Below are 14,396 nucleotides of genomic sequence, written 5' to 3' on the forward strand. Positions count from 1 at the left end.
AAGGAGGAATTAAGTTTCTAGTCCTTTTGATTGTGACAACTTCTTGCTCCATTCGCACACTGTGTATGTGGGGCAGGTGCATAACTGCATGCTCAATTCTAAGAATTGTCATTTTGTTTGGGTTTCATCGCCTCTTGGCCATCACTTTCCTTCTGTCTCCCAACAGAGCCACCTGGGCAATGTCTTGGTCGATATGAAGCTCATAGATATCAAGGACACTTTGCCTGTCGGCTTCATTCCTATCCAAGAGACCATGGACACACGTGAGTTGAGACTGTTGGTCTTTGTGATGACCAGATTCTGTGCATACCCTCTTAGAGAAGGTGCTTTGTAGTGGTGAGCACTGCTGTGGGAATTCGATCCATCTTTTGTCTTTCATCCAGATTTGCTCCCACACTATGTGTGATTTGGATTTAGAGGCTGAGCACCGCAGTCAAGTGGGGAGGGTGTCGGTGGGCTACCAGATCCCTTTGATGATGCGGTCCAGGTTCTAGGTTTCTCTCCGCAGAAAGAAAAGAAGAAAAAAGAATTGTACATGGGCTCAGGGGTTGGCCGATGTCTAAAGATGCCAACATAACAAAGTAGACCTGATGATGATTTATGGACCATTTACTATCTGAAGATCTTGAAGCAAGTTACAGTAGGTAAAAATACATGAATCGTAGAATTACCAAGTTGGAAGGGACCCTAAGAGTCATTTAGTTCAACCCCCTGCAATGCAAGAATACAGGGGGTTGGACTACATGACCCTTGAGTTACCTTCCACCTCCATGATTTTATGATTTGGATATTTTTATGTATTCTGAACCATTTTGAGTTTTTCACATATTGAGCGATCTATAAATCATCATCAGGGCTACTACATGAGGTTGGTATCTTTACCTATCAGGTAACCCCTGAGTCCATGTACATGAATGTGCATGTAGAAGAAACATAATATGTCAAATGATTTACACAAAAAGCAAATACTTAAAACAGCATCAATATCCACTATTGGTATAAAAATCAGGGAGTACTACAAGGCGTGGGGGGGGGCGTGGGGGTGTTCAGAGGAGGGCTACACTTAAAGAAGGTCTGGGTTTTGTAGAGAGGTTTGGAGTAAGAGAAGAGGGAACCTACCCCTGAACTCTCACGCTGTGGCGTTTTGCAGAAGAAACTGCTTTCCGGAAGAAGAGGCTCTGCATCAAGTTCATTCCGCGGGATTCTACGGAGGCCGCAATTTGCGATATTCGGATCCTGGGCCGGGGCAAACAAGCCCCTCCGCAGTATACATTCATTGGGTAAGGGTCCCATCTCCTCCTCACCCTTTCAGTCAGGAATTTTGGAACTGAGGTTTTTCCAGATAGGAGTCCAGCATTCCCTACCAAAGGGACCCCATGCTGTTTGCGCCCCTCCAAGTGCTAGTATATTTGTTACCTTGACCATTGACTTGAGCTGTGTGGCTGATTGTCTTCTCTTGTCTGCTGCAAAGGGAACTGAACAACATGGGCATATGGTACCGCATGGGCAAAGTCCCCAGGAACCATGAATCGTCTCAGCCCACGACACCTTCTCCACAAGCTCCAGCTACAACGCCAGCTGCTAACCTTCCCAGGTGAGGCTCTTCTCAAATTCTCCAATGCCAGTGGGATTTTTATACAGTTTTATACACCACTTGACAGTATAAAATGATGATGCTATGGTGATGGTGATGATGTAGTTTACTAAAGCATAAAACAATGAAATTGTCAATAAGAATTAATAATTTAAAATGTTCTAAAAGTTAAAATAACAATAGACTAAAAATAGATTAAAACTTGCATCAGCTTTCTAAACATGTTAGCAGGTTTGTCTAAACAAGAATGCTTTTAGCAGGTGGTGAAAAGAGTACAGAGAAGGTGCCTGCCGAATGTCAGTAGGCAAGGAGTTCCCAAGTGTGAGTGTTGCCGGACTAAATACATTCATCCCACTTGTTACATCCACTTCATGTTACGTTCTTTCAGGTTACATCCCGTGGAGACCCAGAAGTACCGGAAAGGGTTACTTCTGGGTTTTGCCGCATGCGCAGAAGCGCAAAATGACGCCATGCGCAGAAGCTGCGAATCGCAAACCGCACATGCGCAGACACGCCGCTGCGGGTTGCACTCTTTTCATGTTGCGAACGGGCCTCTGGAACAGATCCCGTTCGCAACCAGAGGTACCACTGTAATCAAGTTCTTACAAATGCAGAAGAAGTATTATGGGATACCTGTTAACTGTGAGCATAAGGACATAAAACAAGCCTGCTGGATCAGGCTGGCTTGATGCCTGTGGGAAGCCTGAAAGCTGGGCATTATTACATAAAATATAGTCATTATTGCTACTATATATTTATTTATGCTCCACCTTTTTCCATGACAGGGACTCAAGATGGCTTACGGATAAGATAAGAACAGCTAAATTCATTGGGGGAACAGCTAAAAACAAATAAACTGTAATAGAATAAAAAGCATTTTATATATATATATATGCTAGCACTAGTCACCATATCCCCACTTGGAGTACTTCAACAAGCAATATAAAGGGTTCCCAGCAACTAGTATTCAGAGACATGCTGCCTCTGACATTGTGACTAGTACAGGGGTCGGCAACCTAAGGCCCATACGCTGCGAGTGGCCCCCCATGGGGGGGCCCATGGACCCCCACTGACCGCTTGGGGACCTCCGCCACCTGCTCAGTCGAGTCCCGTGCACCGCGCTAAACCGGCGCGGAGCAGAGTGGGGACTGCCTTCCGCAATGCTGGCCAGCTTCCCATTGGCTGCAGGAAGCTCCTGCAGCCAGTGGGAAGCTGCGCATACCTCCTCCTTGCCAGAAGGATCGCTGGAAATAGCGTTTGCGCATTCGTGCGCGCGCGCACACTCCGGCCCACTGCGGCATCTGCGGGACCATGAACCAGTACAAGCCACAAAAACCCCTGGACTAGTAGCTATTGATAGCCTATTCCTCTAATAAATTTTCTGAGCCTCCTTTAAAGCTATCCAAGTTGGTAGTCATCACTTCCTTCTATGGGAGCACATTCCAAAGCGTAGCTATGCTGGGCAAGGAAGTACGTTAAGAGCATAAAGAGAGCTTGCTGGATCAGGCCAGTGACCTATCTGGTCCAGAATTCTGTTTTCACAGTGGCCAGCTAGATGGTTTTCAGCAACTGATACTTGGAAGGTGTGGAGGCAGAGCATAGCCATCTTGGCAAGCAGCCATCATTAGCTTTCCCCATTTGTCTAATCCTCTTTTAAAGCCATCTCAGTTGGTGGCCACCACTGCCTCCGGCAAGAGAACGTTCCTCAGTTTAGCTATGTACGGCATAAAGAAGTACTTCCATTTATCTGCTCTCTGTATTCCAACATTCAGCTGCCTTTGGATGTCCACAAGTTCTAGACATATAAGAGGAGAAAAACTTTCTCCATGCTATGCATCATTTTATAAACTTCTAACATACCACCTCTATGTTTTCTCTAAACTAAAAAATTCTAAAACATTGCACCTTTCCTCATAGGGGGAAGATAATGTGTTGTGTGCATGCTTTTTCTAAACAGAATTAAATCACACACTGGTGCAGAGATTCGTGGGAGTGAACTTACAACTAGGAGGGGAAATTATTAACTTGAAAGAACCAAAAATGGGCAGATTTGCCTATCTGTACCCAGGCTTACCCTTGGCGTGCTTGGGATTCATTCCTGCAGTGCCTCTCTTGCTATCCTTGAAACGGTCTCCAAACAATCTGTCAGCTTCAAGCAAAGATGTCATTCCTTTCTCTCTGTGTTTGTGCGTTCCTCCTCCCCCCCACCCCCCAGTGGCAGATATAATTGTACTTAACGTCCATGCAGCAACAACAAAAAAGTTATCAGCTTGCGACAGACACTTTGGGAAATGGAACACACTCCAATTGCGAAAAGATGTGTCGGCTGCGTTTCATGTCCCACTTGCCCAAGACTGGGGATTTTGGTCTCAACTTCTGCATGTTAATGTTGAATTTCGCCTCTCCTCCCTTCCCAGCTCTGATTCTTGAGTGCCAAATAGCTTTTGATCCTGTGGGTGTGTGGAACATGCTCATGTGATTGCTAGACATAATGTCAGAAAGATGGGTGCAACGCGGCACCTAACCTAGTGTGTCGGGGTGGTGAGTCAGAGGTCAGGGGCACAAGAACATAAGAAGAACCCTGCTGGAACTTTGTTGGATTGCTCTCCCATAACTGTGTATAACAACAGCACCAATGGTCAATGGACCCTCCAGGTTCATGGGCAGTCTACCTCCAAATGCCAGTTACTTGGCTTGGGGTAGGGAGGCACATAAGATTGCGAATATTATGAATATAGGATGGTAAAGGGACCCCTGACTATTAGGTCCAGTCGTGACCAACTCTGGGGTTGCAGCGCTCATCTCGCTTTATTGGCCGAGGGAGCCGGCGTACAGCTTCTGGGTCATGTGGCCAGCATGACTAAGCCACTTCTGGCGAACCAGAGCAGCGCACGGAAACACGGTTTACCTTCCCGCCGGAGCAGTACCTATTTATCTACTTGCACTTTGATGTGCTTTTGAACTGCTAGGTTGGCAGGAGCAGGGACCGAGCAACGGGAGCTCACCCTGTCGCAGGGATTCGAACTGCCGACCTTCTGATCGGCAAGTCCTAGGCTCTGTGCTTTAACCCACATCACCACCCACGTCCCATATAGAATGGTACCTTATATCAATCCACGCATTGCTCCATCTGGCTCAGTATTATCTACACTTACTGGCAGTGGTTTTTCAGGGTTTTGGGCAGGAGCTTTCCCCAGCCATCCCTGAAGACAATAGGGATTGAGCTCAATACCTTCTACAAGCAAAGCAGGTGTTCTACTACTGAGCTATGGTCATTCTCTCAAGTTCTTAATATGCTTATCAAACCCAGAATCTATGGAATGCAAGTATGGCTCATAAGCATCAGTCAAAGTAGATAATGCTTAATTGGAGGGATGAGTTTCAAGCCTGGTCGAGGATATCTTCCCATGTTTCTGCTTTCAGGTGAAAGGTCTTAGATTAAACCCAAGGTATTTCCAGTTAAAAGGGTAATGTAACAGGCAATGGGGAAAGGGGGCTTTCTCTTTGCTCATTACCTTGGAATGCCACTGCCCGCCAAGAGAACGGAATACTGGGCAGAGGGTCAAGCTGCCAGACCTGTTAGCAGGGTTGGCTCCCTAGAACATCAGAAATACCTTCTGGATCACATCAGTGGTCCAGCATCCTTTTCTCACCGTGGCCAGCTGGATATCCCAAATAGAAAGGATCTGAGCACAGTGTGGGATCCTACTTGTAGGATCCCCATAAGTTGGATCTGAGCACAGTAGCGCTCTTCCTCTTGCAATTCCCATCAAGTGGTATTTGAAAGCTTTATGCCTCCAGCCGTGGAGAGAGAACAGAGCCCAGAGGCTGTTTCCAGAATGTTGTTTAACAGAACCCACACGATTTGCATCTTGCTTGGATGTCAAAGCACCTGAAGTGGTTCCAACTCAGTGGGTTTCGTCTGCAGAGGAGGGTGAACTGGGGGGGGGGGTGTCTGGCTCTGAGAGTCACTTAAAGGAGCTGAGGGAGAAGCAGGGGAACTTATATTTTAATGGGCTTCGATGAGAGTTTTAAACATTTACAAACGCTTTTAAAAGTTGGCCCTCCCTGCAGAGCCCTGCCTGGACGAGAAACTTAAAATACGTTGATGTTGGCTTCAGTTTTGCAAAAGAAGGCATAAGCGTCTAACTCTGGTGGTCTGGCACTAGTGGCTCTTTTTCTTTCCAGTGTATTTTAAAAGCTTGACTTGACATTTGCCTGTGATTTGCCTTCCAAGGGGGCCTTCAAAAGCAATCAACCACACCTCATATAAGGATATAAGGAAACTGCCTTATATTGAGTGAGACCATTATTTTGCATTGCCATTTTGTGTTTTTATGTTGTGAACTGCCCTGTGATCTTCGGATTAAGGTATACGAATTTAAATAAATAAATGTGTTGACTGGCTGCAGGTCTCCAGGGTTTCAGCCCCAGCCCCACCTGAAGCTGCCAGGGATTGAACCTGGAGTGTTAGAGACGTTCAGTCATAATCCCAGCATCTGGATGATCACAGGTTCTCCATCCCACCTTTAGATGATATGCATTCATTTTTAGATTTATTAATTTCTAAGCTACCCTTCAGTATTGCTGCTCACAGAGCAATTAAGGTGTTGGTAAAATGATTTTGAAACTGAATTAAACCTGATTGTTGTGGTTTTTTTAAATGTCAGGGCAGAGGAAAGCATAAAATTACAGCAGCCAAATGTAATATTTGTTGTCGTTTAGTTGTGTCCGACTCTTTGTGACCCCATGGACCAGAGCACGCCAGGCACTCCTGTCTCCCCCTGCCTCCCACAGTTTGGTCAAACTCATGCTAGTAGCTTCGAGAACACTATCCAACCATCTCATCCTCTGTCGTCCCCTTCTTGTGCCCTCTATCTTTCCCAATATCAGGGTCTTTTCCAGGGAGTCTTCTCTTCTCATGAGGTGGCCAAAGTATTGGAGCCTCAGCTTCACGATCTGTCCTTCCAGTGAGCACTCAGGGCTGATTTCCTTCAGAATGGAGAGGTTTGATCTTCTGGCAGTCCATGGGACTAAGAGATTAAGAAGGTCTGTTTAAAAAAGCTTGGTCAAATGAGGAGTCATTTGCCTAATGCCAGCAAGAAATGACAGTAGGCAACAAGTGAGCACAGGACATTAAAAGTGAGAACAACAGGCAGGGCGAAAATGTAGGTAAACATGAGGATCAGGAACTTGCTATGAATGAAGAAAGCAATGGAAAAACCAGTGTAATTTTTTTAAAGAGAGGCATTAGAAAGGGTGGAGACTGCTTCAGAATAGATTGGGATGTCAGCTTCCTGTGAGCAGATTTTATTCTTTGTTACAGGGAGGAAGTGGGAGGGTGGTGGTGGCCTTCTCCTGAGTGTTTTTGTCCTGTAATGATGTTTCTGTCTCTTACCTGACCCCCATCTCTTTTGTGCCATTTTAATGCTGGTGGGGATGTAGTTGGGAGATTCTGGTTTTCCTACATGTGCAGGAGAAATGATACTAACTGGCACTGGCTCCTATTAATGAGAGCCTTCCTCTACCTCCCACCTCTCAGCATTACAGATTCTCCTGAAGTCTTAGTAATTACTGTTAATATCGTTCAGTGGCAACTTTTCACAGGAGCGCCGTTGAATGGCTTAGTGCCTGCACACCGCACATGCAAATCGGCTCCTGTGCGCACCTAGTGATTTTGTATCCTCACTTCCGTCATGCCGTTTGCCGCAAGTGGAGTTGTAAGCATGTCATGCATCGCCTGTGCGTTCAGCAAGTGTGTCAAAACACAACTTCAATTAATTTGCTCTAATTATGGCTCCAGAGAGAGACTAGGGGCTGTATTGTTCCTCATTAAAAGACATTCTCCCTCCCCTCCCCCCTTCTTTCTTCCTCATCCGCAGTCTCCCACCGTCGCTTGCTCTTGTGTATCCCATACGGGGAGAATTTCTGAGCAAGAACACAGACTTGCATTTTAGGGACTGGGTAGAGAAGGATTTGGTCTTTGAAAGGCTCCACAATTGCCCATTCAAGTGTTGCATCCAGTTAGTGGAGGGGGCGGGAATACCGGGGTGGCCTTAAAATATCTATGGAGGAACTTCCAGCCCTTGGGCCTAGTTTGGTGGGATATAAATAAAATATATCTGTATAGAAATGAAACTGTTGGCACCAGGGGAACCTCTCTTAGGAAACATTTTGGAGGTGGGAGGATAAAACAGCTTGACCCTGGTCTGGCTGCCCACCTCTGATGTCAGAGGTGGAGTTGACTTGATGGTCTGAGAGAGTGGGTAGGGAGACAGAGGGTACAAGTAGCCAGAGTGGTGTCCTCCAGATGATGGTATACTACAACTCCCAGCAACTCCTCAGCCAGCATGGCTAAGGGATGACGAGAGTTGTCGTCAGGCAACCATCTGCGGGGCTACAGGATTCCTTGTTCCTGATTAAGTGCTTTAAGAGTCAGTGTTGTTAATTATTATTACTATTATTATTATATAATATAAAGAAATACTGTTCCAGGCAGCTCTAGGATGATTGGCTAGAGGAATGTTCTAAACTTATTTTAAGATTACTATTATTTTTTTTATATATATTTTTAAAAACCTGTAACTGATTTTAGATGTTTTTAATTGGAATTGTTTTTAGAATTTTAAAATCTGTGTTAGAATGTCTGCCGTTTGTTTGTTTGTTTGTTTGTTTGTTTGTTTCATTCAAACAATACATCTGTTTTGCCACCCCGGGGGTCCTTTGGGAGGGTGGGTGGGTTAGAAATTCAACAAATAATAAATTATTTAATATTTACATTGGGCTTGCACTTGCTTATTGATTGATTGATTGATTGATTGCCTGCCCTTCACTCCAAGGTCCCAGGGCTGCTTACAGTAGTTAAAGCACAGTATCGAAAGCAGTTTAAAACAACTTACGAACAGAAAAATAAAGGGTCCTAAACAGATACACCGAAAGGGTCAAAAGCCAGGGTGTATATTATTTTTTTAAGGGCCCATCTTATTTTTGTGATGGCAGCCAGGTGAGCTTTCAACCCACGTGATGACACTGTGCCCATTAAAATCCTGGTTAAGTGATCATGCTAACAGCAGCAGGAGTGGTTGAAAATGGAAAGGACCCCCACAGTACCAAATCAAGTTTCTCTTTCTCTCCCCCCCCCCCAAATCTGTGTGTCTGTCTTCATTTGAGTGTTAGGCTTCTTCGTATAAGATCAGAGCCCCTCCACCACCACTCCCAATTCATTTCTAATAAGCCAGCTTCAATGATTACTCCTCTTCTGTTTTTTATTTTTGCTAAATGCCTTCGCAGCCGCATCGGAATTAGCCCTGCGGTTTTGAACAGGCTCAGTGCAGCTTTTTGGCAGCTTCGATCAAAGGGATTTGGGGGTTTGAGTTGCGCCTGTTCTCCCTCCTCACGCACACCAGCCCCCCCCCCCCAATCTGCAATAATTTGATGAAGAACTTCGCCCTAATTAAATATTCAAATGCAGGGCCCGCGTCAATATGGCTTCCCGTTGGCTTGGAATGATGATTAATTGTATTCAAAACTCCGGCGGCCGCTGTTCATTTCAACTCTTCCATTGTTTCCAGATTGTTCCTCTCTCCGGCTTGCTGTTTCTCTCCTCCGCTCCACACCTCCATTCTCTCTCTCTCTCTCTCTCTCTCTCTCTCTCCCCCAACCTGCTTTTGTTCGGGTTGGGTGTGTGCGTGTCTGTGTTTCGGGATTGAAACTAGTAATTGATTTGCCATATGGTGCCAAGCTGCTCACATTTAACAATATGTGTTTAGGAACTTGGGGACTTTTATAAATTGGGCTGTTGTTGGTTTCTCGTGTGTGTGTAAGTGTAAGAGAGAGAGAGAGAGAGAGAAAGAGAATGTTCCACATCTAATTTCCTGTCTATAGAATAAAATGACAAGCAGTTTTAAAGGCATAAGGAAAACACATTTCTGCTGTTGGCTTGCAGGGATAAATAAGTTTATATCCATCCTGGCCAACCAGAAACGCTTACTTAAAATAAGGTCCCATCTGTACTATACGTTTAAAGCAGCACCCTGTCCTTTCATGGCTCTCCCTTCCAAAGAATCCTGGGAACGGTAGTTTGTTAAAGGATGCTGAGAGTTGTTAGGAGCCCACCGTATTTCCCTCCCAGAGCTACAATTCCCAGAGTCCCCTGGAAAGAGGGTTGACTATTAAACCACTCTGGGAATTGTAGCTCTGTGAAAGGAATAGGGTTCAGTGAAACATCAACACAGCATCATTGGTTGGATAAAAAAGAAAACAAAAAAACATACTGTATACCTGAAGGAGCGTCTCAACCCCCATCGTTCTGCCCGGACGCTGAGGTCCAGCGCCGAGGGCCTTCTGGCGGTTCCCTCATTGCGAGAAGCAAAGCTACAGGGAACCAGGCAGAGGGCCTTCTCTGTAGTGGCGCCCGCCCTGTGGAACACCCTCCCATCAGATGTCAAAGCGATGAATAACTACCTGACATTTAGAAGACATCTTAAGGCAGCCCTGTTCAGGGAAGCTTTTAATCTGTGATATTTTACTGTATTTTTTGTTTCTATGGAAGCCGCCCAGAGTGGCTGGGGAAACCCAGCCAGATGGGTGGGGTACAAATAATAAATTATTATTATTATTATTATTATTATTATTATTATTATTATACTGCAAACACCTATCGAAGTTTTCAGTAGACATCTAAAAGAAGACCGGGACAATTCCTTCCTAATTTCTACCGAGGGCCTTCTGGCGGTTCCCTCATTGCGAGAAGCAAAGCTACAGGGAACCAGGCAGAGGGCCTTTTCGGTGGTGGCGCCTGCCCTGTGGAATGCCCTCCCATCGGATGTCAAGGTGATGGACAACTACCTGACATTCAGAAGACATCTTAAGGCGGCCCTATTCAGGGAAGCTTTTAATGTATGATATTTTAGTGTTTTTTGGTTTCTGTGGAAGCCGCCCAGAGTGGCTGGGAAACCCAGCCAGATGGGCGGGGTACAAATAATAAATTATTATTATTATTATTATTATTATTATTATTATTATTATTATTATTCTACTGGCAAGGAGTTCCACAATGAACCGGCCTGCCCCACTTAAGGCTCAGTTCCTAGTGAAGGCTTGCGGAACCTCAGGAGCATGTAGAACCACCAAAACCATCCCGTTGATTGAGACAGAACATAAGGAATAGGACCAGAAATGTTTAGGGCTTTCTGAATGCAGTCCACTCGCAGCTCATGTGCATTTAACTTGGGTGAATTCAGCTTTATGTGCTTGTCTGAAAAAAAGGGAGAGGAAAGTCAGCATTCTAACCCGCCATTACACTCACCATTGGAGAACATTTGGAGTTGCAGGGAAGAGTGTTCATCAGGCTTGGGAGACTCTGTGTCCCCTTGGGAGAACACTTGGAAGTGAAGGGAAAGTGTGTTTTGACCAACTTGTTTTGTTTTTCCTTGCTAGGCATATATCTCTGACACTTCCGGCCAGTTTTCGAGGGAAAGGGCATGGCACTCGACCAGACTTTGAGTACCAGCACTCCAATTTATATGCCATATCAGGTAAGCCAAAGTGTTAGTTACTCGGGGTTTTTTTAAAAAAATGCTAGATAACTCAGAGCCATCTTTGACTGCCCAGGCAACTCAAACAGTCCCCTGGTAGAGTCACTCTACCTTTATAGGAGCATGACGAAGCTCAGAATCTGTTGCAATTCTGCAGAAGATGATGGGGTGTCATGCTCAGATGTTGTTCTCACAAGTCTTAAAAGGATCCTCCATGTTGCTAGCAGAAGCTTCAAGTTGTCCGCAGAAGCAGTTGGTCTGATTGGGTGCTGGATGCAGGGCTCAGACATGGTTCTTAAAAGGAACCACCCTGTGATCAGAAGCCTCAGTTGCCTGTAGCAGCTGTTGGTTCAGTTGGGTGCTACAGTCCGTGGGAAAGTCCCATTCCAGCCTCATCTCTCTATGCTGTTGTCAGCTGCCCACTAGTCCTTCCCACTGATGGGCCCCAGCAACTGGTGTTTAGAGCTGTACCAGCTGCAAGGCCATAGATTTCATATAGCTATCATGACTAGGCACTGTTTTTGGACTTTCTACTATGGCTATGGATATGGCAGGGCTGGGGAGCCTTAGGCCCAGGGGCCAAATCCAGCCCTCCAGGATTCTCTGGCTCTCTGGACTCCTCCCAGGCAACACACCTCATTGGCCCTTCTCAACCCTTGTCCTTGAGTGCTTTTGTCCAGCTGGGATGATTCTTAACTTGTCCCAATGTTGCATGTTGGAACCTCTGTTTAAAGTACTCTCCGTATCCCTGCCTGTTGTGGCAGCAAATTCCATAGCTTCAATATGCACTGAATGAAGAAGGACACCATTTTATCTGACCTGCATCTTCCAACATTCACCACATTAAATACAGTAAATGCAAACCCAATGTAAAAGAACAGTATATGTCTGAATAAGAGTTGCTTGGACAAACTAGTTTCTACACCTTCTTCATGAGCTTCCCAGGGTCATCTGGCTGGCCATGGGTAGAATCAAGAGTTTCTAGATGTGATGGAGTTGCAATCCAGCAAAGTGACCCATTGAATTTGCTGGGCCCTGCCAAGGGGAAACTGGGATTTATCTTTTACAAAGGGAAAGAAAGTAAGCTGTGAAATTCTGGCAGGGGAGTACTATTGCACTGCAAGAAATGCAAAAAAAAAAAAAAAAGTGGGGGGGGGAGGTGCTGTCAGCTGGGTTTCCTTCCTTGGCTTTTTCATGTGTTAATGGTGACTGGCACTTATAACAGAAGAACATGGCATTAACTCATGTACCTTAATGAAGGGGCTGATCAAATGGTAATCCTGGTAGGGTTTTGTTTTTGTTTTTACCCAAGCTGCTGCTGTAGGTTTCTTCCAGAGATGGAATATAACGATCGCATAATTCATGTAGGTGTTCATTCCCCCCCCCCCCCATTTCCTCCCTTGTTACTCTGGTGTGGTCTTAATTGGTTTGGAAATGAGGAGAGCGGGAATGCTGCCCTGGCAATGATCCCGGATCAGGGAAGAAGGTTTGGGAGGAAATCGGAAGAGATTTCCCTTCCCCACCTCTGTGGAAACCACAGCTCTGCTCAGTTTTGGACAGGCTTTACTGCCTTGGGATGGCTTAGGAGGGAACCCGGCATTTCCATTAAGGAAATCGCAAGTGCTTGGCTGGATCTGACTACAGATCTACCTGGCCCTGCATTTTTTCTCCAACAGTGGACAGTCACAGGGACATAGGAAGCTGCCTTATACTGAATCAGACCATTGGTCCACATTGCTCAGTGTCGTCTACACCAGGGGTCAGCAAACCTTTTCAGCAGGGGCCAGTCCACTGTCCCTCAGACCTTGTGGGCGGTCCATACTATATTTGGGTAGGGGGGGGGGATGAACGAATAACCCAGAGATGCATTTTAAATAAAAGCACACATTCTACTCATGTAAAAACACGCAGATTCCCAGACCATCCGTGGGCTGGATTTAGAAGGCAATTGGGCCTGATCCAGCCCCCGGACCTTAGTTTGCCTACCCACGGTCTACACGGACTCCCAGCAGGGGTTTCAGGCAGGGGATGTTCCCAGCCCTCCTTGGAGATGCCGGAGTTTGAACCCAGCACCTTTTGCATCCAGAGCAGATGCTCTTACTGAGCTGCAGCCTTGCCCCAGAACCAACCAAGCATGAAGACAGTTCTTAAATTATGGAGGAAGTGAAAGTTGGGGTGGGAAGGTTATTAGAGCACCCAACCCCATTTCTGCCCCTCACTAATTTTAGCCACACCACGTCCCCCTCCGCCTAGCCTTCTGAAAACAGTTGTGAGCAGGGCCACCACAAAACAAAAGGGGTCTAGGACATCCCTCTCCTCCCCCACTGGTAATTTGAGCACTGCATAACAGTGATGCTATCCTGCTGCTTTCCCCTGGCATCTGATTCTTCAGGGGTGGGGAGCATTTTTCAGGCTAAGGGATGCCTCCCCTTCTGGTCTCTCTTCCAAAGGCCACCTGCCAGTGGTGGGCGGAGCTAGAGGCAAAACCAAGAGGAACAAAGGATGTGGAACTTCCCCCATTGTACAGTAGGTTGGTTTCTGCACACCACTCTATTCCGCACGCAGGCAAGCAAGAAGCGTCAGAATCCAGGGACACATTCCAGCCAGGCAAAGGACACTCAAGGAGGATGTCAAAGAAGGCCAGTGAGGGGTGTGTCCTTGCAGAGAGGGGGTGTGGCCTAGAGAGAGTTCCAGGTGTTAGGCAGGGAGGCTACACCAGACCCCACCAGGCCAGAGGTTCTCCTCTCCTGGAGTACTTGAAAGTGAACACAGGCTGTCATGGCTAGTAGCTGTCGGCAGATCTATCACTCCAGTGTCATCTGTTCCATGCCTTTATAAGCATTGCTTGCTGGTTCCTGAAGGCCATGCGTGCTATTAAAAGACCCAGTGGGAAGCCCAGCTGTGTTTTGTTTTAAGCCTGCTTTCTCTCTATATATGCATGGCCTCACCTGTACTTCCCTTTCTTGGTCACAGTGAAGTGTGACAGACAATGGCGATAACTGGATTGAGAAGTCAGAAACTGGCTTAATTAGGTTATAGATACTGTTTCCGCCCACATACGATATGGCCCACGAGGCGTAATTAAAAGTGGTTGCTTGGACCACACATCTCAGGTAGCATCATTTGAGCTTCTCTAAACCAGGAGGGCAAGCAGAGAGCGAGAGAGCAGCGAAATGACAGAGGCCAAGGAGGGATGTGTATTTACACAGGGGCAACAGATAATAAAGCATGGAAGTGAAGCAGAATCCTGAATGAAGTAGAAGTAG

General features: G+C 46.1%; 1 protein-coding gene across 4 annotated transcripts in view; it reads left to right on the forward strand.

Moving 5' to 3' along the window:
• MVB12B (multivesicular body subunit 12B) overlaps positions 1-14,396 on the forward strand; it is a 94,222-nt gene that overhangs the window by 29,176 nt on the left and 50,650 nt on the right. For all 4 annotated transcript variants that reach the window (XM_082207763.1, XM_082207762.1, XM_082207764.1 and 1 more), the window contains exons 4-7: positions 167-263; positions 1,151-1,280; positions 1,472-1,594; positions 11,033-11,130. In XM_082207763.1, coding sequence (XP_082063889.1) covers positions 167-263; positions 1,151-1,280; positions 1,472-1,594; positions 11,033-11,130 — 448 coding nt within the window. The remainder of the gene's footprint in view (positions 1-166; positions 264-1,150; positions 1,281-1,471; positions 1,595-11,032; positions 11,131-14,396) is intronic.

Source organism: Podarcis vaucheri (genome assembly GCF_965113315.1).
Source record: "Podarcis vaucheri genome assembly, chromosome: Z".
In the NCBI taxonomy this organism is placed as follows: domain Eukaryota; kingdom Metazoa; phylum Chordata; class Lepidosauria; order Squamata; family Lacertidae; genus Podarcis; species Podarcis vaucheri.